A 21,399-nucleotide genomic window follows, 5' to 3' on the forward strand; every position below is an offset into this window, starting at 1 on the left:
CTGGCGGCGGCCGCAGTCGGAGCGCGTTCGCCGCTGGCCGGGACGCCGCCCTGGCCTGCGCTCAGCTCCCGCGGCGGCCGTGGGGCGCCGGGGCCCGGCGAGGCATGAGGACGAGGAGGCTCAGTGCAGGCGAGCGCCCAGCTCCTCGGCCCCCAGGGCCTCCGCGGACCCCCTCGCGTCGCGCGCGCCGGTTGCGGCCCCGGAGCCCACGCTAGCCCCGCGCAGGCACGAGACGCCGCGGCCCGGAGCAAGAGGCGGCGCAGGCCTGCCGAGAGGACGCGGGCGGGCGGCCGGGACCCTGAGCGCGGAGCTTCGTGGCTGGACCCCACCGGGAGCGGGCAGCGGAGCCGGGCGTGCTGCAGTTCGCTGCCCCTCTCCGCAGGGGCGCCGCGGCGCGCAGCCTGTGCCTCTCCGCACCTGCAGCCCCTCCTCCCGCTGCTGCCTGGCGGAGAAAACGCGCCTCCTTGCCCTTCCCAGGCCTCCTCGGATCCCCGCGTCCCCTCTCCCCCCTCCACCTCTTCCCTCCTCGGCCTCCGCGCCTCCCCTCCCCCGACTCTCTGGCCTCCCATTCATTCCATCCGCTCCTTCCCATTGCCTCCTTTCCGCTCGGTCCCTGTCCCCAGAGCCTCCCCGCGTGGACTCCGCTGCAGTGTCGGGGTTCTTGGCACATTAATGGAAGTTTAGGGCCTGGGCAGTGGCCCCGAGTCCGGCCTAAAAGCGCAGCCTGGGCTGCTTGCCGGGAAGAGGAAGATGTCTGTGCTCAGGCGGATGATGCGGGTTTCCAATCGCTCCCTCCTCGCCTTCATCTTCTTCTTCTCCCTCTCTTCGTCCTGTCTGTACTTCATCTATGTGGCCCCGGGCATTGGTAAGCACCGAGACACACCCTCGCTTATCCTGGTCGCATCACAGGCAGCGCAGGCTGTTAAGGATGTTACTTCTGGGATTTAGAAGCTGTTTAAACAGGGGCCCGCAGAGAAGCGTTTAGTTTGAAATTATTTCAGACGTGTCAAACTGCTTCAGAACATGGCTTTGGTATGTGAGTTTTGTTAATGCATGCATTTGGTTAATGTATGTTTGCTAATAACTTAAAAGATTGCATTAAGTAGACTTAGCAAAAATTAGTGTGATGGCCTGGGATGCCCTAGTCGCTTTCTTGAGTGTTCATGACAGCTTTATCCATTTAATGTTAAGTCTTTAAGCCTAAACTCAGTGCTTAATTGTAGTTTTATTCAAACACCCTCGGATATAAGAACTGGTTGTAAAAATATGGAGCAGCCAACAGGAGGGAATCTGATTGAGTCCAACAGTGTATTTATTCTAGGGTCTTGTGTCGCTTTTTTAGAATGGGGTCAGTGGACATTTGTGCCATACTTCGGGAATTTTAAGGCGATGAGTTGTCTTGTAAAAACAATGCCTCATTACTTTAGTTGCTTGAGTCTGATTTTCAAGGGTAGGTTGCCTTGCTACCTGTTAGGATGACTTCTGAGAAAATAGTGATTAAAATAACCATTATTAAGGGGACTTGTAGATTAAACTGTTAACCTGTTGTATCATTTTTTGGTCCTTGGTGCAAAATACACTTTTGTAAAATCTACTTGAATTAACTTCTTTATTGAATATACTAATTCCTCTTCCCCCTTTTGCTGAAAAGGAGCCAATGCGGCGTTAATTCTAGGGAATGAGAAATAGGAACTTCACATGAATATTAAAATACGTCTTATTTCCAAAACTTTTTCTGAGTGTTTTCTGGCTACTGTGTATTTAATGTTCAATTACTTAGTAAAAGTGAGCATCTTCTCTCATTTCTCCTTACACACGAATAGTCGTTTGAACTAGTGCTGTTTGTGCCGAGTTAGCTACAAATGTAATGCCCCTTACAGAGTGAAAACACTTGCAGAATTGTGAGATGGAATTATCAGGGCATTGTCTTGAGTGTAGTAGATTATTGTAATGAATTGCGCAGGGAGGGAAGATGGAAACCTCATCCAGACTGCTTCATTTCTTAAAATTACTATGAGACTTTTTTCTTTAATAAATTTTCGGGATCAGTGAGATGTATAAGTCAGGTGATGATGTTTGAGAAGAAATGGATTGTTGAAACGTTGATGTATCCTAAAATAGAAGTTGTAAGGTAAAGTTTGAAGAATATGTTAACATTATTGCAGTTTTCCTTTAGACCAGAAATAAAACAAAACCTCATAAAAACCTACTCCTTGAAGCCTGTAGCACTAATGACAGTGGTAGCTTAGTGGATTTGATATTATCTAAGATATTCAACAAAGGCTTTATTTTTTGCCATTTTGGAGTCTTATACATTAACTCGTCATTCTATAGCATTATTTTACTTTCTCAAGTAACTCTTCAAAAGTTGGACGTCTTTGGGCTATGTTATTTTACCAGGGATTTAACTTTGAAAGATTTTGGTGAAAAAAGTTTTTTTTCACACTTAGATAACAATTTTCCCACTTTCTTAGTATTATGAGTAACATGTTGAAGTTATGTTACTCAAAAAGCTAACCAAAGGAAATCAAAATTCTAGTCATCCTTTTTTTTTGAAGTTAGTGCATCAGTATATTATCTGTAGATTCTTAATTTGATTTGTGTGAAATTACTGATAGATTTTTCTTCAAATGCTTAATGTTTGCCATAGAACAGTCACTGATACAATGTAAAAATTTTGGCACATGTCTTTTAGGCAATTAGATTGACATGGCTTAACCTACTCTGTTTTTGTAGGTAATATAAATGATAATAAAAAGTTATTAAAACCAGTTAGAAGAGTGCAAACCAAAAACTTACGCTGTGAACTTGTCAAGCTGAATCTTATTTCCAAAACTCTGTACCATTTAGTCAAAAAAAAAAAAAAAAAACCTTTTTTTCAATCTTGTGTATCTTTAAGTATTGGGAAGCAGTTTTCCAAAATTCAAATTTTTGCTTGAAAGTTTGAATTTTATCGTTGGCAACAAATGCCGTCAGTTTTTCTTGATGTGTCAGGCTCACTTTGCTCATTTTTGAGAAAATGTAGGTCAGATACACAAGTTTAAATAACCATAGTTTTTCAGTTGTTCTTTCAAGTAAAGATGATGTTCCATGAAAAATGTGGCTTGTTGAGTTCCTGCTGCAGCAATCAGTTGCACAAGTGCTTTGGTATGCAGCAGAAATGTTTTATGCCTACTTCTATTTTATCACAGATTTCTTATTTATGAGGCATATCCAAAAGTCATTAGGTTCTTATAGCTAGTTTTTGTTCAATGTACATAGATTTTTCTTGAAATAATAACTTCAAGAAAATAATTCATATGTTAGCCTGAATTACATATTGGGGCAAAATGTGTTTATGACTAAAATGTATGTTGTATGAGTACTTTTTGTGTGCCCTAAATAAACGATTCAAATCTCCTCTGTTAAGACGTTCCTATTAATCCTACCATAGCAACCTGTTTGGTAGACTTTAATTCTGTTTCCCTACTTCTTTTCTGTCCTGAGACCTGTGGATGTCATGGGCCTTCTTCCCAGGCAGATCTTCCATCACTTTAGTTCCTCCTCTTTGCCATCCTGAGCAAATACATCACACAGTTGTAGGCAGCATAATCTGTTTAGTTTCCAATGTTTTCAGATGTTGCTCAGCATTTCTGGACTATTTGAGTCTTCAACTACAGTGAGTTCCATAGAACTCAAAGCTCATTATTTTCAAGGAAACATTTTTCTTGAAGTGTCTAATGGGTATAGGAAACACAGGGATAGTCTTTACATTATAAACCTTAGTACCCAGAGAAACTGGATGGCAGACACCTGCCCCCTCACCACACCATAGGAAGTCCATGGACAAATTGCTCTAGCCCACCCAGTAGAGGCCGGAGCCATAAATTGTTTCTTGTTTTGTGTCTACCTTTGTGCATAATTGCAAAAAGATGAGTGCAGTTGTTTTGGCTTGGCTGGATTGAGAATAGAATTGCACTTAATAGGAAACCTCTTTCCATATAACTTCCAGTATAACTTCATTTTCTTGCTGTCATATCAAATATGAGCTGACTTATAAGTTCATTCAACAAATAAGAGTGGTCCACCCAAGAGAGGCTGTGCATTGTTTGAGGTATGGAAGACAGATGACTAAGACTCAGTTTCTTCCCTCATAGTACAATGGTATGAGCTCCATAAAATGGAAGGCATGTGGTGGAGAGCGAGGGCTGGTTAAGGATTTCCAGAGGAGAAAGTGGTTGAAATGGGATACATAAGATTTATCTGGCCTTAGCAAAGGGATCCTAGTCAGAGAGAGCAGCATGAGCAAAGAAAGATTCTAGAAAATGGGAGTAGTTCCATCCAGCTACTGCTTAGTGGCACATAGGCTGGGTTATGGAAGGTCTCTGGGGCTCCAGTGCCCAGCCCTGGTGTTCAGGTGCTTGAGGTCTCTAAAATTCCTGGCAGAGAGAGACTGGTTTTTGTTCACACAGCTTTATCAAAGCTGTCTGTGATTACAAAATAAATTGATAGTGCCTTTATCAGTGGGGCAATGTAATGGGAGGAGATTGCACAACTTCCCTGGGAGTGGGGATTTCACTGTCCATTTGACTCACCAGAAGTCTTGACCTTTCCCATACACACTGATGGGCTGTTTTGTTCCCTGGGTAGAGGTGAAATCTGGTTGGGCTGCTTTGGTCTGACTTCCTCTGGGCCCTTGGAGGAATTATCTGGTGGGTGCTTTGTTATTTGGGCCTCCCTGGGGTGTGTGCCCAGCTGGGAATGGTGGAGATGTTGGTGATGTGTGGTCAAGGTGTGGGGTCTGTGTGCAAGCATGTATGTTGGGAGAGGTGTCTTAGGTCCTTTGCTCAGGGTCCCTCTGCCATTTTGGCTGGGGTTCTTCCTGGGCTAGCACAGAAGGTGGCTAGTTGCCCTGCAGGTTTCTTATCATAGCCCTTTAGCCTCCTGCCCAGGCAACTGGGCCTGGCTATGTTCTTTGGAGCTGTTATAGTCTGATTTTGTTTCAAAGGTCTTTCACCCACTGCCCAGAACACCCACTGTTCTGATCTACATGACCCATTTCAGGAGTTTGGATTTGGGCCATGATATTGGGCAACTCTTTTCCCCGGGCCTCCCTTACTGGCCACATGTTCCCATGTTATTTTTGTCCTGTGAGTAGCAGGGAATGTCAAGGTTTGAAAATGATGCAGTCCATTGTTTTAGAGTGACCCTTCTAGTATGAGGGATGGGTTATACGGGGCAATAGATGATAGAAGATTAGAACTATCGAGGTTGGTAGTTGCATCAGGGCAGAGTTGAATAGATGGGAATAGTGGGTTTGAAGAAACAGGAAAAGCTTTAAGATGAGGCTTAGATTCTAGCTTAGACAATCGGGTAGCTACTAATAGGTAGTATAGAAAGGCGCGTTTTTAGGGGGCTATTTTGATTTTGGAGAAATTGAGTTGGGATCCCTGTGTGATATCCAGGAAGAATTAGTAGGTAGGCAGATTAAAGTAAGGGCTTGCAACCCAGGAGAGAGATTTGGTTGTCTTCATCATGTAGGTGAATGGTATTTACTCATCTTCCAACATACCTGAGTAATAAAACTCACTTCTGCAATTGGAAGTGACTCACTGTGTTACTTACTCTGAAACGTGGAATCACAGGGGTTAAATTGGAATACAGAGGAAGACCAAGTATAGTTTGAAAGTATCCCAAGAGAATTGTTACCCTTCTCACTCACTAGCCTTTGTTACAAAAGAGTCAGTAGGTCCATTCCACCCTCAAGAGATGATTTGGCCTTCCTAGAGATTGTTGCCACAGTCAGATTGTCATTCCTGAGTAGCATATGTAACTCAGCTGTGTCTTTTCAGTGTACACTAATCCAAACCCTATGGCCTTGTGGAAAATTAGCTAATATTGAAGAGCAACTTGATTCATTGAAATCTGGCAATGCCAACTGCTGTTTTCCACCTTAGCCTTCCTTTTATGAATACATTTTAGGTTTGTTAATGTGGCAGAATGAGGCAGTGATGTGTTTTTTCTGCAGCAGTGCTTATCATTACTGCCTTTAAGTTTATTAAAGATAAAAATAGCCATGTCTGTGATTACTTTTAGAAAAGAAACTTCTAACCTAGGTTGGCAGTATCCATATGTAATAGGTATTCCAAACACTATTTGTAATTTGGTTGGGAACAGCATGCATTTTCCTTTTGAGGCAGTGTCATCCACAGTAGTTAATTTCCTAACCCATCTTGTGGAAAGCCTGTTTCTCACAGGTTATTCTGCAAGGCTTCTCAGGGCACTTGTCCTTCTGGGCCTCATCTCTGGTGTTCTGCCTGTGGCTCTTCCTCTCACCCTCAGAGCCCATGGATTTGTTCCTCTGACCAGGGGCCCAAGGCCAGGGGAAGCTTGGGCACAGAAGCGTTGGTGTTTCTGGAGCCAGAGCTATGGGCAGAGCAGCCCCAGGAGCAAAATCCTAAAGATAGCCCACTGCCTTGTCCATGTTTGGAGATCTACATCTTCCCTGCCACACCCCACACCTTGCCAGTAGGGCTAGCCTTGTTTGTGAAATGAGAGAAGGAAGATGGCCACTGCCTAAAGTGTCACACATTATTGTTGGAAGAGCTAAAATGTACATCTTAGGATTCCTGACTCATTCTACTGTGCCTGAGTTGAAGGAACTGATCATTTTTGCCCTGGAAAAATGGAAGATTTGGGAGAAATAATATGAGCTCTCTCTTCTTCAGTTTGAAGGAATACTGTATAGATGAGTGACAAAACATTTTTTGGATAGCCTAAGTTAGCAGTGAGGGTAATGACAATGAGGCAGAGTTTAGGCTTATTGTAAAGAGAAAAAAAAAACAATCTTCTGACCTTCAAACAGTGAAATAAGTGGCCTTATAAGTGCTCTTTTCCTTAAACATTGTCAGGTGAGGTAGATGACTGTCTGTTATGGCTGTGATTACCCTGGTGAGGGTGCTTTTCTTGGGAGCCTGGACAGACCTCTTGGATTCCCTTATACTCTGTTGCTCGGGGCTGTGTTTACACTGTGTGCTTAGACTGCAGCACCCTGGCTTACCTTAAAAGGGGCAGACCTGCTCCTCCACCTGTCCCTGCACCCACACTGTCTTTTGTGACTACTTTTCCCTTTCAAACCTGCCTTTCATGTTTGTCTTAAGTAGAAATGTGGAGGTGGGAGGGGAGGCTGAGGTGAGATGTATGGGAAGTGATTTTTCCAGAGCTTGGGTTTCCTAGGTCGCCCTTGGGAGTTCCTCAGACCTGTGTGTTTGCAGCATTCTTTTTCTAGTTCATTTTTTTGGCGGCCTTGGACCAAGCTGGCTTTTGTCACCACTTTTTTTTTTGTTTGCCAGCATAAGCAGAGCAGGCTGTCCCCACCTCTTTCCTTTCCTTTATTCTCCTTTCCCCCTTGTCCCTCTGAATCTGTTTGGTTTTTCCTTTTTAATTCTTGAAGGACACAGTGATTTAATGTTTAAAAGGCATATTTGATCAAATTCTGCCTTTTTTCAGAATAATAACAGAATAATATACAAATAATACAGTGATTCAAATTGAAGATCAATTCAAGTGAAGATTGAGAATACGTTTTCCGAGGATACCCATGTGTCTTTTACATGCCTTTGGAAAATTAAGCATTTACTCCAATTATAATGAGATATTTTTACCTCATATCTTGCGCCCATTGGAAACTTTTAGGTAGCACCCCAATTCTCTTTTTCTTCAGCATTTATGTTTTGTATTGGGCCAGTTTGATTTGCTATGTTTCACTGTCAGACTGCCTGTGGACATAATTGGTTTTGGTCTTAGCAGAATTTACCTAAGTTTGGTTTAAGATACAGCAATACCCCTCCTCCTTTGAAATAGAGTTACCTTAAAGGATGTTTATGTCACTAGTTATATTTTTTTTGGCTGTGAAGCACAGCAAAATATTTAGGAAAATATACTTAGTAATTTCAAATCTTAATTTTTATTTTTTTCCTCTGGAAGTATAATAAATACTGCTTTTTGCTTGCATCTTTGTTTTTATGGTTAATTACTTGAATTAGCGAAAGTCTTTGGCTTCACCAAATTGTTATGTTACATGTTCATTAAACATGAAACACACATACTCCTATGTCTAAATGACTGTATATTCAAAAGCTATGTAAAAGAAGATATATTTAATATAAGTTAAACTGATTTGGAAGGGTCTACTATTGTTACAGATGTTATGTTTAGAAAATTACTACAAACAATAGTTTTCAAATATGTTTTTAAGGGTTATTTGAGGTGATAGGGTTTAATAAGCTTTTTTCCCAGGTCTTAACCATGGGAGATTCTGATTCATTTTTAACACATACCCAGATGATTCTGCACACTGGGAATGATGTTTCTGAAAAATACCCCAAATGGTTGGGAAAAAATAGTGCTACATACTTTTCTAAATTGATTATCTTACATCATTTCATAGAACTAATATTTCATAGAACTAATCTTATTGAAAACCTGATTAACTTGTTTATAACATCATATTTTACTGGCAGTAGAGATGGCTATCATGGTGAAGCAACTTTTCCTTCAGAAGAGAAATGGGCAGATACATTATTTATGCCAACCAGGAAAGTGTGTTCCTTTATGAGTCTGCAGTGACTAGGTGATTGGGTCCTAGGTCATCCTAAATTTGTTATTTAGTATTTTTAATTATTAGAAAGATACATCGTAATTCACTTAAGACCAATAAAACTTACTAAACTGTATAGCATTATGGGTTACCCAGTGGAAGTAATTTCAAAACATTTCCTAGCATTTGGCTAGAAAAGTCTTTTTATAATATCTTTACAGTAGTATATTTAAGTAGCTATATGAAGTTTGTTACTATAAAACGATATCTTGATTGAATACTATGGCCTGTTTTTATATATTTGAGGCTAGTGTTAATATGATTTTACTGAAATCTTGTTACATATATTGCCTTCCTGATAATTAAGTTAATTGCTCAGAAATTAGGACTTCTAATTATAGTGCAATTTTCAGTTTGACTCATAGGAAGAGAAGTTGGACATTATTTTCATTTGAATCGAGAGACCAAAGGTAGAGAATTAAAAGATGCCTTGTTTACTGACTTGAAAATAAGCTTTGGAAGTCATTGAAATTCATTTCCTACCCGGTTCCCTTCTCTGATTCTTGTTTTAGGCTCATTTTCCTTTCATGAATACTAAGTTGGAATTCTGAAAGGTATTTTAATTGTGAAAACACAAGGAAATTGGAGATGATTATAAAACATATTCAAATAGTTCACATTTCAATTTTTCTCATTTTGACAGATTTCTTATATACTCATGTGTATGTAGATATATAAGTAATATATGTGTGTGTGTGTATATATGTGTGTATATATACATATATATACACTTATACTCTGACATCACTAATTTTCAACAGTTTTATAATGTTTCCTGGGCCTGCTTATTTATGGCTTGGTCTTTTAGTTTGTAATGTCATTAAGTGAGTTTCCTGATTAGATTTGGAAGATCTGTTTAATTGCTTGCATTCTTCCTTCCCTGATTTCCTCATTTCCTCCTGATTCTACTTTCCCCAGTGTGGTTCATAACTCTCATAGGGCTCCTGTCATGCTTTAAAAAACCTATATAGTCATTTTAAGTGAATTATGTGGTTCGTTAGCAAATGACAGGGCTGAGAGTTATCTTTTGTTAGATAGTGTTTTCATATCACTAGGTTCAGAGTCTACTTTTCAAATTGTCAACTAGGGTTAAAATAGGCTGAGCTAGTGATCTGGTTGTTGCAAAAGTCTTTCTAATGTTTTAGGCAGTTTGTGGATCTTGGTTCTTTACAGAGGAAGCCAAATGGCCCCTTAATTTTTGACATTGCTTGGTAAACAGTAGGCACTCAATAAACACATGTGGATAAACATGTTTCCTCCCTGAACATTTTTAGTAAGATCATTGGAAAAGTCAGTTTTTATTTAAAAATGTTTAACCTTGATCATTGTTCAAACACAAATAATCTCCAAAATAACTTAAAATTGTTAAAATGTGGAGTGGAAGTTATAAAGACACCTGTTATAAAGAATTACTTGTTAATTTTTAGTGTTTGTATCTGCAAAGCTTGAGTTGTTAGCTAAGATCTGAAATAGATCTGTGTGTGATCATTGTATTTATTGTTTGATAAAATGGGGCTCTGAACACACAATTCTTGCAGTCTCTGTGTTCATTAGTCAGCTCATAACTTGAAAAGTAGAGGGAAGGATATTACAGGTTAATAATAATTTGCATTGCAGATTTCCTTGAGTCCATACCTGCTTTTGAATTATTGTCACCATGGTTACACAAATAAGCACTTTGACATAAAAGAATTTTTTTTTTTTTTTAAGAAAACAGCCTGGCACAGCCTTGACATTTGTGATTTTTTGATTTTAATCCAAGTACGACCTTCCTTAGGCCTACGTTTAGTATGAATAATATATCATATGTAATCTGGCCTAACCTTGGGGTTTACACTATTGTTACTGAAGATAACATATTTTCCTTTACCCACATGGATGAGTAATTCTTGGGGATTTATTGAACAAGAGGCTAGATGTGGAAAGAAGACAATTTTTAAGCATCTGAAACAGGTATTTACAAGATTATTGTGAATTCTTAGAAATTCTTAGAGAATACCTGATCCACATGTTTGTAGTTAATATTGAGTATGTATTAAGATTTTTACTTTTGTCCATATTATTTCCTGTGTTCTGTAGATAATATGGGAAATCATTTTCTCCTCTGTAACTTTTAAGGATCCTTTCTGGCTTTCTCCTCTTTGTATTAAAGGAAATCTGGTTTATCGCTCATAGTTTCACTTCCCCCATAACTTTTTACAATGAAGATTTCTTTTTCCTTGTCCCTCCCTGTCCTCTGTGACCTTGAACCAATGTTTTTTCCAAATTCCTTCCCCTTGGGGTCACTCAGGCTTGTACTTGAATCCTGTTTTTAATTCTACTACCTATGTTAACTTTCTTCCGAGTTTGTTTTCTCATCTTCTCATGGAGAAAGTTGTACCTGTCATGGGGTGGTGTATTATTCTCCTAGGGTCAGCATAACACACTCCACACATTAGCTTGAAATCCCAAGTGTATTTTCTGAGTTATGGAGACCAGAAGTCTGAAATTAAGGTGTTGGCAGGACAGTCGGGGCTCTGGGGAAAATTCTTCCTTGCCACTTTCAGCTTCAGGTGCCTGGTGTTGGCTGGTGGCCACATCACTGCCGCTGTCTTCACTTTGCCTTCGTGTGTGTGTGTGTGTGTGTGTGTCTGTCTGTCTGTCTGTGTATGTGTGTGTGTCTGTGATAGTGTATGTGAAATCTCCCTCTGCCTTTCTCTTAGAAGAGTACTTGCCATTGGAATTAGGGGTCACCTGGGTAATTCAAGATGATTTCCTCATCTCAAAATCCTTAGTTTAATTACATCTGCAAAGACCCCTTTCCAAGTGTCACATTCACAAGTTCTGGGAATTAGGATGTGGGCATACCTTTTTGGGAATTTCCATTTAACCAACTCCAGGTGGTTGTAAGAATTAAATGAAGTATAATTGTGTTATGTGTACTTACATATATTTATATGTGGACTTTAGCTCAGTGCCTGACCAAAGTCAGCACTTAGTAAATGTTAATTCATCTCCTGCTCTTCTGAAATCTATGCCCACCAAGATTCTATATTCCTGGAAGATTTCGGGAGTCAGTGCTCAATTCTGAATGTTCTCCTCCACTTTGTCCCCCACTTCTGTCCTCGTTGTCGACCACCAGGATGTCCAGCTCTTGTCTTTCGTCCTCACTCTGCCTGGCTATGCCTTGGGTGTCAGCATAGCTGTGGCCTGCTCTGCCTTGCACCTCTGCAGACCACAGCCTCCCTAACCTTCCACTTCTGGAACCTTCTCACCTCTGTTAAAAGTTATGTCTTATCCTCACAATGACCTCTCGTTCTCTCCATCCACTTGGACCTGCCTAACTTCTGTTACTACCCATCTCCACTCAAGGTGGATTGTCATTTCCTGGCTGTGTACTGCCTCTGTGCACCTCAGAGCCTCTGCTTAAACTGTCTGGCCCATAAAAGGGATTTCCCTCCTTTCTGTTACTCTTTTAGTGCCTTAAATTATTCACTCTTTCTTCTACTTTCTTCTACTCAGACTGCAGACATGCTCAGGGCCCTATTCTTCCAGAAAACCTTCCCCTGACCTTGCTAATTGCTTATTTTCCTTTTCTGAAACTTGCTGCTTTCACTTTGTTAGTATCCACTGAAATCTTTACTATTTTCCTTTTGTTTCCATTGCTTCCTGAAGCTGCTCTCTTGAAGGCTTACAGTGATCTCCTATTGGCTTTTTAAAGAGGCTAAGTGGTTGATGGTCAAGGGCTAGCTTGCTAGAGCCAGACTGCTGGGGTTGAATTCTGGCTCCACCACTTACTGACAACTATGTGACCTGTGGCAAGTTATTCAACTCCCTGCTTCAATTTCTTTATCTGTAAAATGGGAATAATAGTACCTACCTTAAAGAGTTGCTTGTCAGGATTAAATAGGTTAGTATATGTAAAGTATGCCTGACAAAGAGAATATGCTGAATTTTTTAAGCTGTTTTTAAGTCTTTCTCCTTAGCATCTGCAGCATTTGACATGGTTGACCTCTCCCTCTTCTTTTAGTCCATTAGCTTTTTCACTATGCTCAAGCTGAGATTAATTCACTTTGGGGTCTTTTATCTTTGTGCTGCCTGTTTGTTGTCTGTTTTCATACATCAGATCTTCACCTTCTTATCTCCCTTTTAAATAATTTTTCCTCTGGAAATTTATCACGATAGTTACACCTTTTACATTTATTGAGTGTCTCCCCAAATTGTATTTCTAGCCCCCTTTTAGCTTCAGTCCTGCATTTATAACCGCATCTCAGATTGCCTGACCAATATCATCCTCTCCCTCTCAAAATCATTTATTCACTTGACTTTTGTTAAGAGACCTGAGAACTGTGGCAGCATGTCATAGCAGCTAGGAACCGAGATGTCAGGGTCACAGGGATGCTGCGTTGGCATCCTGAAAAGCCCAGGCAACAGTTCTAGATCCCTGCAGACAGGCATAGTCTCCTTGTCTTGAATCCTTACAGCACTGTCAGTGAGCAAAGCTGGTTGTGGATAGGGGTTGGGAGGCACAGTTTTATAGCAGATGTGTCTCTTAATTTTCTTAAGTGGAGAATTAGGCAAGTTCATAAATCTCTTGCCTCACAAACTCGGGATAGAGTGCCTGGCCTAGAAGCTTTCATAAACTGTTGAAGATAGGTTTTATTCTTTAAAAAAAATTTTTTTTTGAGATTTTTACCCCCTGGGAAGCAGAACTGGTAAATAAATTAGATTTATGTCTCACAATGCAGAGTCTAATAGAAAATGAAATTAGAGAACACAACAGCATGGCTTTAATTAAGCAGTGGTAGGTTTCCCTATTTGTTTTCTGAAATGAAGTTTCTTATAAATTGGAATAGAAATTTTAGACAAGGATTTTTCTCTACCCAAAGACTTGCCAATAAGACGTTACATTTTATACTACTAATAATGAGTTTTGGGTTTGGGTTAACATAGTCTTATATTTGGAAAGCAGATGGTTGGAACCATTCTCGTGCTGGTTTAGTGTGTCTTGCAGCCCTTTGACATAGCACTTTCTTCCTGTTAACCACTCTCTATTTAAACACAGCTTCCCTACCTCGATTAGCTCTAAATGATTTGAAATAAATGAATAGATTTTCCGTTTGGAGAAATTGGCATCTAGCTTTTCTTAATTTCAGTCTTCATCTATTGAATAGTAAATGCACTCTTTTGATAAATCACCTTTGTTAGAGGTACCATAAAAAATCGTTTTTAAGGCCAGGTGCAGTGGCTCACACCTGTAATTTCACCACTTTGAGAAGCTGAGGCGGACCGATCACCTGAGCTCAGGAGTTGAAGACCAGGCTGGGCAACATGGAGAAACCCTGTCTCTATAAAAAAATTAGGTGGGCATAGCGGCAGGTGCCTGTAGTTCCAGCTACTCGCGAGCAGTAAGGTGGGAGTAGACAAGGAGACCATACCTGTCTGAGGTGGGAGGATTGCTTGAGCCTAGGAGGCAGAGGTTGCAGTGAGCCAAGATTGAGCTACTGTACTCCAACCTGGATGAGAGAGTGAGACCTTGTCTCAAAAAAAAAAAAAAATCACTTTTTTTCCTTAACAGTTTCGTTACCTACAAGTTATATAATTTAAAAAATTTTTCTAGGAAACACAATAATGCATAGAATGCTTCTACTTAGCATCTTATTTCTTAGGCCAGGATCAGTTCTGGAAGTCCAAGTTTTTTGCCTTAGGATGAGTTCTACTACTTTGTGGCAGGTTTGCTTTTTACAGTTTGGTGTAGCACAAATATAAGACGTCCATATTATTGACAACAAATTTCATTTGTAACTTTAGGATTAAATAATCCAAGGTACTGCAAACCAGGTGGCATTAGTGATCTGTGTGATGCTGCCCCACCCACATCATTTCAGTTGAACTTTGGATATTCATTTAGGCAGAGTTGTTAATGTTAGCTTGTCTTTTATTGAACATTTTCCTACATTTTTGATTGGCTGTTCTTTTAGTTTTCTTTTTTCTATTCATCTCTTTTTTTCCGTTTTTTTCATAATTATCAAAGATAAATTTATTGTTGTAGATACTTTATTAAAAAATGAAAATGGATTAAGAAATTAGAAAAAGAAAAGTCTAAACATATAAGAATGAGATCAGAAACTAATATATTTAAAATAGAGGAAAACAGAATTGAGATATTCAAGACAAATTATTTAAATATAAGCAATGGAATACACAAATATGACACGTTTTATCAAAAAAAAAAGGGAATACTTGCTCTGGCAGCAAATATACTAAAATGGGAACAATACAGAGAAGATTAGCATGGCCCCTGCTCAAGGATGACATGTTTATTTTCAAATTTTAAATAGAAAAGCAAATGGAGAAAACACAATTAAAAATCAAAAGTAGAGGAGATTCAAAAATTATATGAGATCATGCACAGCTTTACCTAATTTGAATATCTCAATAAAACTGTTGAATCTCTGGGACAAAATAATTACTCCAAATTGAATCAAGCATAAGTAGAAACTGAAATACACCTAATACAATTTCTAGCAGAGGGCAGGCATTCAACAAATCAACAAATTGAGTACATGAACAGAGAGGAATTGGAACAGGTGTCTGATTACAGCTTTTTTTTTTGAGGCAGTCTCGCTCTGTTGCTCAGGCTGGAGTGCAATGGCACAATTCTGGCTCAGTGTAACCTCTACCTCCTGGGTTCAAGTGTTTCTCCAGCCTCCACCTCCTGAATAGTTGGGATTACAGGTGTGTGCCACCATGCCCAACTAATTTTTTCTGTATTTTTTAGTAGAGACGGGGTTTCACCGTGTTGGCCATGCTGGTCTCAAACTCCTTACCTCAAGTGATCACCCATGTTGGCCTCCCAAAATGCTGGGATTACAGGCCTGAGCCACTACGCCCTGACATTACAACTTTTAGATGACTTCTTATGAGAGGTCAGTTCAAACTTTTGAGGATTTAATATCTGCCACACTACATCCGTTGTTTCAGACTTCAGAAAATGATTGCAATGTATATAGTCTATTTTATGAAAGTAACAAGAAGAAAACCATAGATGGCCAAAAAACCCACAAACCTTACTTATGAATATATATTAAATAAATTTTATGAATAAGTGTTTCCCTATATGGTCTATATATTTTAAATAATTTCAACTTTTATTTTAGATTCAGGGCATGCATGTGCAGCTTTGTTACATGGGTAATGCTACAAAGGTTTGGAGTAAGATGCTGAGGTTTGGAGTAAGATTGACCCTGTCACCTCGGTAGTGAGCATGGTACCTGATAACGTAGTTTTTAGACTTCTGCTCTGCTTTGTCCCTCCCTCTTCTGGTAGTCCCAGATTCTGTCATTGCCATCTTTATGTTCATGAGTGCCCAGTGTCTAGCACCCACTTACAAGTGAGAACATGTGGTAGTTGGTTTTCTGTGCCTGCGTTAATTCGCTTAGGATAATGACCTCCAGCTGCATCTATGCTGCTGCAAAGCACATGATTTTGTTCTTTTTTTATGACTGTGTTCTTCATTCTTTTAAAGTCCGCTTAAGTACAAAAATGTAAAAATGTGTTGTATTTGTAACCCAGTATAGTAAATTCACACATCAGCAAGTTAAATGTAATCATAGGACTACTTTTTAGAAAGCCTGTAGACATGCTCTTAAAAATGACATCTGTAAAGCTTATGTGAAACCTGGATATCTGTTTCCCTCTTTTTTCTGAATTGAAGTTGAAAGAAGTTTTATTTTACTCTGCTTCTCTAGTAGTTTTATTTATGCTGTGCTCATATGTACTTTGAACAAGTTTACATTTACATAAAAAGTGGAAAAGAAGGTAGTAAACATTAAATTTCTCTCATCCCTCTGTTCCATCTTGAGAAAGTAGAGCAGGACTCAGAAAATTAGCCAGCATCCTTAATTTTTTTATTCAGCATTCATCTTTCAAGAGTGTCATTACTGTGTTCAGAGACAGCTTATCTTAAAATTGAGTCATTAACTGAGACTTGCAGTTTCTTGGTTTTTGCCATGGTAGCGAGTTGCTGCCTCTCATCTGAATGGAGTTTATGATTTGCTAGCTTTGTGTTTAGAGGCTTTAAAGAAGGGTGCACTACTTGCACATCTGCCTTGTGAAAACGAGGAAACTGAGATCCAGGGAGCTGTACAAAGTTATGCATAGCACTAACAGAATTGGGACCAGGAAAGGAGTTTCTGACTTAGTTCTGTGCCTCTGGGGAGTCTGGACATCTCAAAAGTTAGGGATTTTTCTGATCTTTGTCAGTTTATCAGTTTCTCCCAGCAGAAGAAATTAGGAGCCTATTTTTGAAGCAACTTATTGTGAAGAATTAAATTGACTTGCTTTAAAAATGCACATTGATTTTGCTTTTGCTTTTAGTGATCCTGGTAGATAGAATTGTGATTGAAAGAGAGTGTAAAAGTTTAACTCTTAGAAATGACCCAAACAGATACTGATCCTAGATCACTCTTCCCTGCAAACATATCCAAGAATTTTCAGGACCATTATAAGATCTTTATTCATACTAGATATTATGGGATTTATAAGGAATCCTAGCCTTTGTGAAGTTTTTGGTATGAAGAAATTAATATATAAACTGAATTTTATAGCTGTAGGATTGTGTACTTGTAATAAAATGCCTTTTTGAAATTTCTAAGTATATTTTATAGTAGAAAATCACTTATGGATGTGGGGGTTCATTATGATACTTCAGTTTGTTCAGTTAGTTTCATTCTATTTGATAGATGGTATTTCCACATTATTATTATTATTATTATTATTTTAAAAATCAGTTTGTTTTTGTAAGTTTTTATAGTAGGCAATATTTTATATTTCTATTTTCCTTTTGAATGTGCTGATTGAGTCAGTTTATGTTTATTGGGCACTTCAATTCTGAATATTATTAAATAAAAAAAGCTTACTGAGCTATGATATTCTTTCTCTATTTTTCTTTTGTAGCCAACACATATCTCTTTATGGTACAAGCTCGAGGTATAATGTTGAGAGAAAATGTGAAAACAATAGGCCATATGATCAGACTGTACACAAATAAAAACAGTACTCTCAACGGTACAGGTAAGACTACTTTCTGCTTAACCCCTTGTCATAAAGCAGTCAGCCAAATATTTTACAGTCTGTTTTGCCTTCAGGTAACTTCCTGTTAAAGATGAAGGTATCTTCCCCTAAGCATCCTGGTAGATTATTTTACTATGCAAATCAAGACTGTTACCTATTTTAGGATGTAGGAAGGTGTGGTCATAAAAGTGATGGGGTTTTGTGCAGATACTTAATTCTTGCAAACAAAATATAGAAAGCTGCTTCAACATTTTCAGTTCATATATTGTATTTAAGAGAAATTAACCAGAGAATAATTTATTCATCTTCATGAGCCATACTACCATCTCTATGTTCATTCTAGTTCCTAAGTTGTTTTTCCAACTAGGTCTAGAAAATAGTTGTTTTAAATTATAGAAGATTGTTAATAGTTTTACGGCCTTTTTAATGAGCTAAAGGAGAAATTTTATAAAATTGGAAATTGGTAGCTGCTCTTGTCTTTGTAAAATGTTACCTGGAAATACAATCTCCATTAGAATCCCAAGATGTTAAAATCTAATAGGCTGAATCAGTGATTTAATGATGGTAGAACTGATGTAAATAGATTTAACTACTGTGGAAGAATGTTAAAGCTCTTTTATGGCAGTTTTGCCACAGTGTATCCTAAAGTATTATTAGGTGTTACTTTAAAGGATTCAGTGGGGTTGTCAGTTGTTGCACTCTTTATGGTCTCATTTTGAGCGGTTAAAATTAAAGATTTAATTTGTGTTAGTAATTCTTCCTTGTGTCATTGTAAACCTACACATTCTACTAAAGAGAAAGTCTGTTTTCCAACTGTAGGTATTCTTTCTTACATGTATGTCAAGGTGGGTAATAGTTTTAGACCCTTCTAAACATTTAAGACTGTGACATACTGATCTCAATTTAATAGCACATGTGCTTTTATAAAATCCATTCTAGTCATTTGCCTAATATGTTTATGATGTCACAAATCAAAACACTCTTGTTTTATTTTAATTTGTTAACCTTGAGGGAATTTTTTAGAAGGACTATCTAACATAGTTGATGTTTTAATACTACAGTAAAAATCTTATTAACTGAACTTTAGCATGAATGAGTCTTCTGAATAGTAGGTCAATTTTAGAAATTTAAACATTTTAGAAGCTTCTGTAGGATTTGTGTTGGTTGAATAAGTTGATTGTAAAAATGTTCACTGAAAGTTTATTCAACTGAAAGGAAGTAAACATCTTTTAGTTGGTATGTTTGTGTGAATGCTAAAAATTTGTGCATATCAGGTTGTTTTCCCTGGGGAATGAATAAAGGATATGTGTGGATGTTGAGTTTGATTAGGAGGAATAATTACCTGCGCAAGACAATCTTTCCTCATCGTACCCTGCAACAAAAACAAAAACAAAAACAAAAAACCAGGGAAATCCTTTCTTTCTCTCACCAAGTCATAGTTTCAATAAAGACCAAAGAACCAATGCATATTTTGATTAAAGTTTGCTTACTTTTATGAACCTTTGAAACTTTTCATAGGGTTCCTTTACTGATGGTAAAACTGTTCTCAGGAAACAGTCATTGTATCCATTAGGAATTGGGTTTGGATGTAACAGAGACCTGTCTGTGGTGGTGTAAACACGTGAGGCTTTCTGTTCTCATGTGAAAGAACTCTGCAAGCTGGATATATGTGGCTGTGTGGAGACTCCTTAAAGTAAGTCATCACATGCTTTTCATTTTCTGCTGTCTGTCATGTAGCTCCATGAACTCATAGTCTAAGATGGCTGCTCTGGCACCATCTTTGTTTGAACTTGGGTCAGTAGGAAGGAGGAAAGGGAGAGCAAAGAAGAACAAATAAGGTACCCCCTGCCTTCCCAGAGGTCCCACACAGTATTTCCTCATACATTTAATTGGCTAGAACTTAATTGCATGCCCACATACGACAACACCAGGAAATACAGTCTTTGACCTGGGTATGCTGGAACTTTAGTGAAACTAGGGTTACCTAAGGGGAAAGGGAAAAATGGAGTTTGAGTGAGCAATGAGGCTCTGCCATGTTCATTTAGCCAACATTTACTGAATAATTATTATAGTTAGTATATTTAACCAGCTATTGGAGACACAATATTAAGAAAAACAGTTTCCCTTTATGTGAGAATCTCTTGGCCTCTGGGAGAAATGGAAACACAAATAGTTATTTATAATGCAACTGGTTATTTCTACATAGACTTCTATATATATAATCTCCAAAGAAGACGATAATGGCCTATAAGGTGTCCAGAAAGAACTCTTTTGAGCTCTAGAGGAGAATTGATTAATATACAGTGGCTCATTTAGAATTTAACACTAAATGATAAATAGGTTGTGATAGTTATAAGCACATTTGATTTCCAAAAGGGGTTTTTAATCCTGTACCTGACTTTCTGTGGGCATCTAATATAAATAGATGTATACTATTTTTGTAAAGAAATCATATACTTTCATAATCAAATGGTGCCATGTAGCCCACAGAGCCAAATTATGAAAACAAGATGTATTCAGTGAATTCACCTAATTACTGAAGCAGATAAGGGCCAAGCAATGTTAGAGTGGATGGGTTTGTTGGAAATAATCCAGCACGCTTCCTCTTTGATGGATACATGAAGTGACGTGCCTAGACACTGCCGAACTGACAAGTCAAGTTAGTGGGAAACAGACTAGAACTCGCCTCGGTAGTCTAACACCTGTTTTAAGCTGCTGTTTAGCAGGAAAATAAAGCCATTAAACGATGTTCTTTGGTCCTGTTCTCCTTTTCCTTTAAGTGATAAGGTCCAGTGAGAATTAGTAGGGGATGCATCTCGCAGTTTTCATTTTTTGTTTCCCTTTTCTTTGGTTGTGTTTCTGGAAAGGAGTAAGAAAGCTAGGGGCCCAGAGCTCATTTTATTTTTATCCCTTCAGTAGATGAAATAATGTCTACCTTTTACAGCAGTTGTGGTGGATCTCAAATGCATCTGTCATGCACAACCTTTTAAATAGTTCCTGACTTTGAAAACAGTGGTTATACATGATGGACCATTGCTCACCTAACCACTTTTGTAGGAATAATGATTTTGTGGGTTTATTATGGTATCATCTCCAAAAGATTAATTATTGGCTGTATTATCATTTGTGAGGTGTTTATTTACAGTATGTTCCTACTGTGTTGTAGGTACTTTATTAGGTGCTAGAAATTGAAGACAATTTGATTTCAATTAAAAGAGATATTCAGAGTAGTGGCTGGGGTGGTGGATAGACTATATACACATAATACATTGGGAAGACACAGATGCCACTGGACAGAGTACTCAAGGAGTGTGGGGGTGTTTCTCTAAGTCTGGCAGTGAGTTGAACTCCTTACAGTGTGGCCAAGAATAGCACATGTTTAGCTCTAAAACTTTTTATTCAATGAAATGAATATAATGATATTGCATAACTTGAAGGCACTTAAAAAATTTGGTTCTTTAAAAACTGATAAAAGTGATGGAATGTGTACTTTTGTGATTCAGCCATTCTAGCACTAAAATAAAAACTGGAACAATTCTCTCTGGGCCTCCTGTTGCCATCCAGCTCCCCAGAAGGAGTTAATAGTTTGTTTTGCAGAAATGTCTGGAGAGCCGAGCACTTCTGTGAGTTGGATGTGGGTTTAGAGAATCATAGCATGTGGCTAAGAGAAGGAGCCCAAGCATTAATTATAAGAATTAATAAATTAT

At 38.6% G+C, this 21,399-nt stretch overlaps 1 protein-coding gene and 1 pseudogene across 2 annotated transcripts in view; both read left to right on the forward strand.

The window, feature by feature from the left end:
* The first annotated feature begins 477 nt into the window (after positions 1-477).
* B4GALT6 (beta-1,4-galactosyltransferase 6) overlaps positions 478-21,399 on the forward strand; it is a 60,225-nt gene continuing 39,303 nt past the window's right edge. The window contains exons 1-2 of one of the 2 annotated variants that reach the window (XM_012447247.3): positions 478-865; positions 17,576-17,692. In XM_012447247.3, the coding sequence (XP_012302670.1) occupies positions 751-865; positions 17,576-17,692 (232 nt within the window). In that variant the 5' untranslated portion in view covers positions 478-750. Of the gene's footprint in view, positions 866-17,575; positions 17,693-21,399 lie in introns of those variants that run through there. The other variant, XM_064379313.1, reaches the window with a different exon arrangement.
* Positions 14,861-14,953, forward strand: LOC135276106 (U6 spliceosomal RNA; annotated as a pseudogene).

Source organism: Aotus nancymaae, unplaced genomic scaffold (genome assembly GCF_030222135.1).
Source record: "Aotus nancymaae isolate 86718 unplaced genomic scaffold, 86718_ANA_hifiasm-v0.15.2.pri h1tg000020l, whole genome shotgun sequence".
Taxonomy (NCBI): domain Eukaryota; kingdom Metazoa; phylum Chordata; class Mammalia; order Primates; family Aotidae; genus Aotus; species Aotus nancymaae.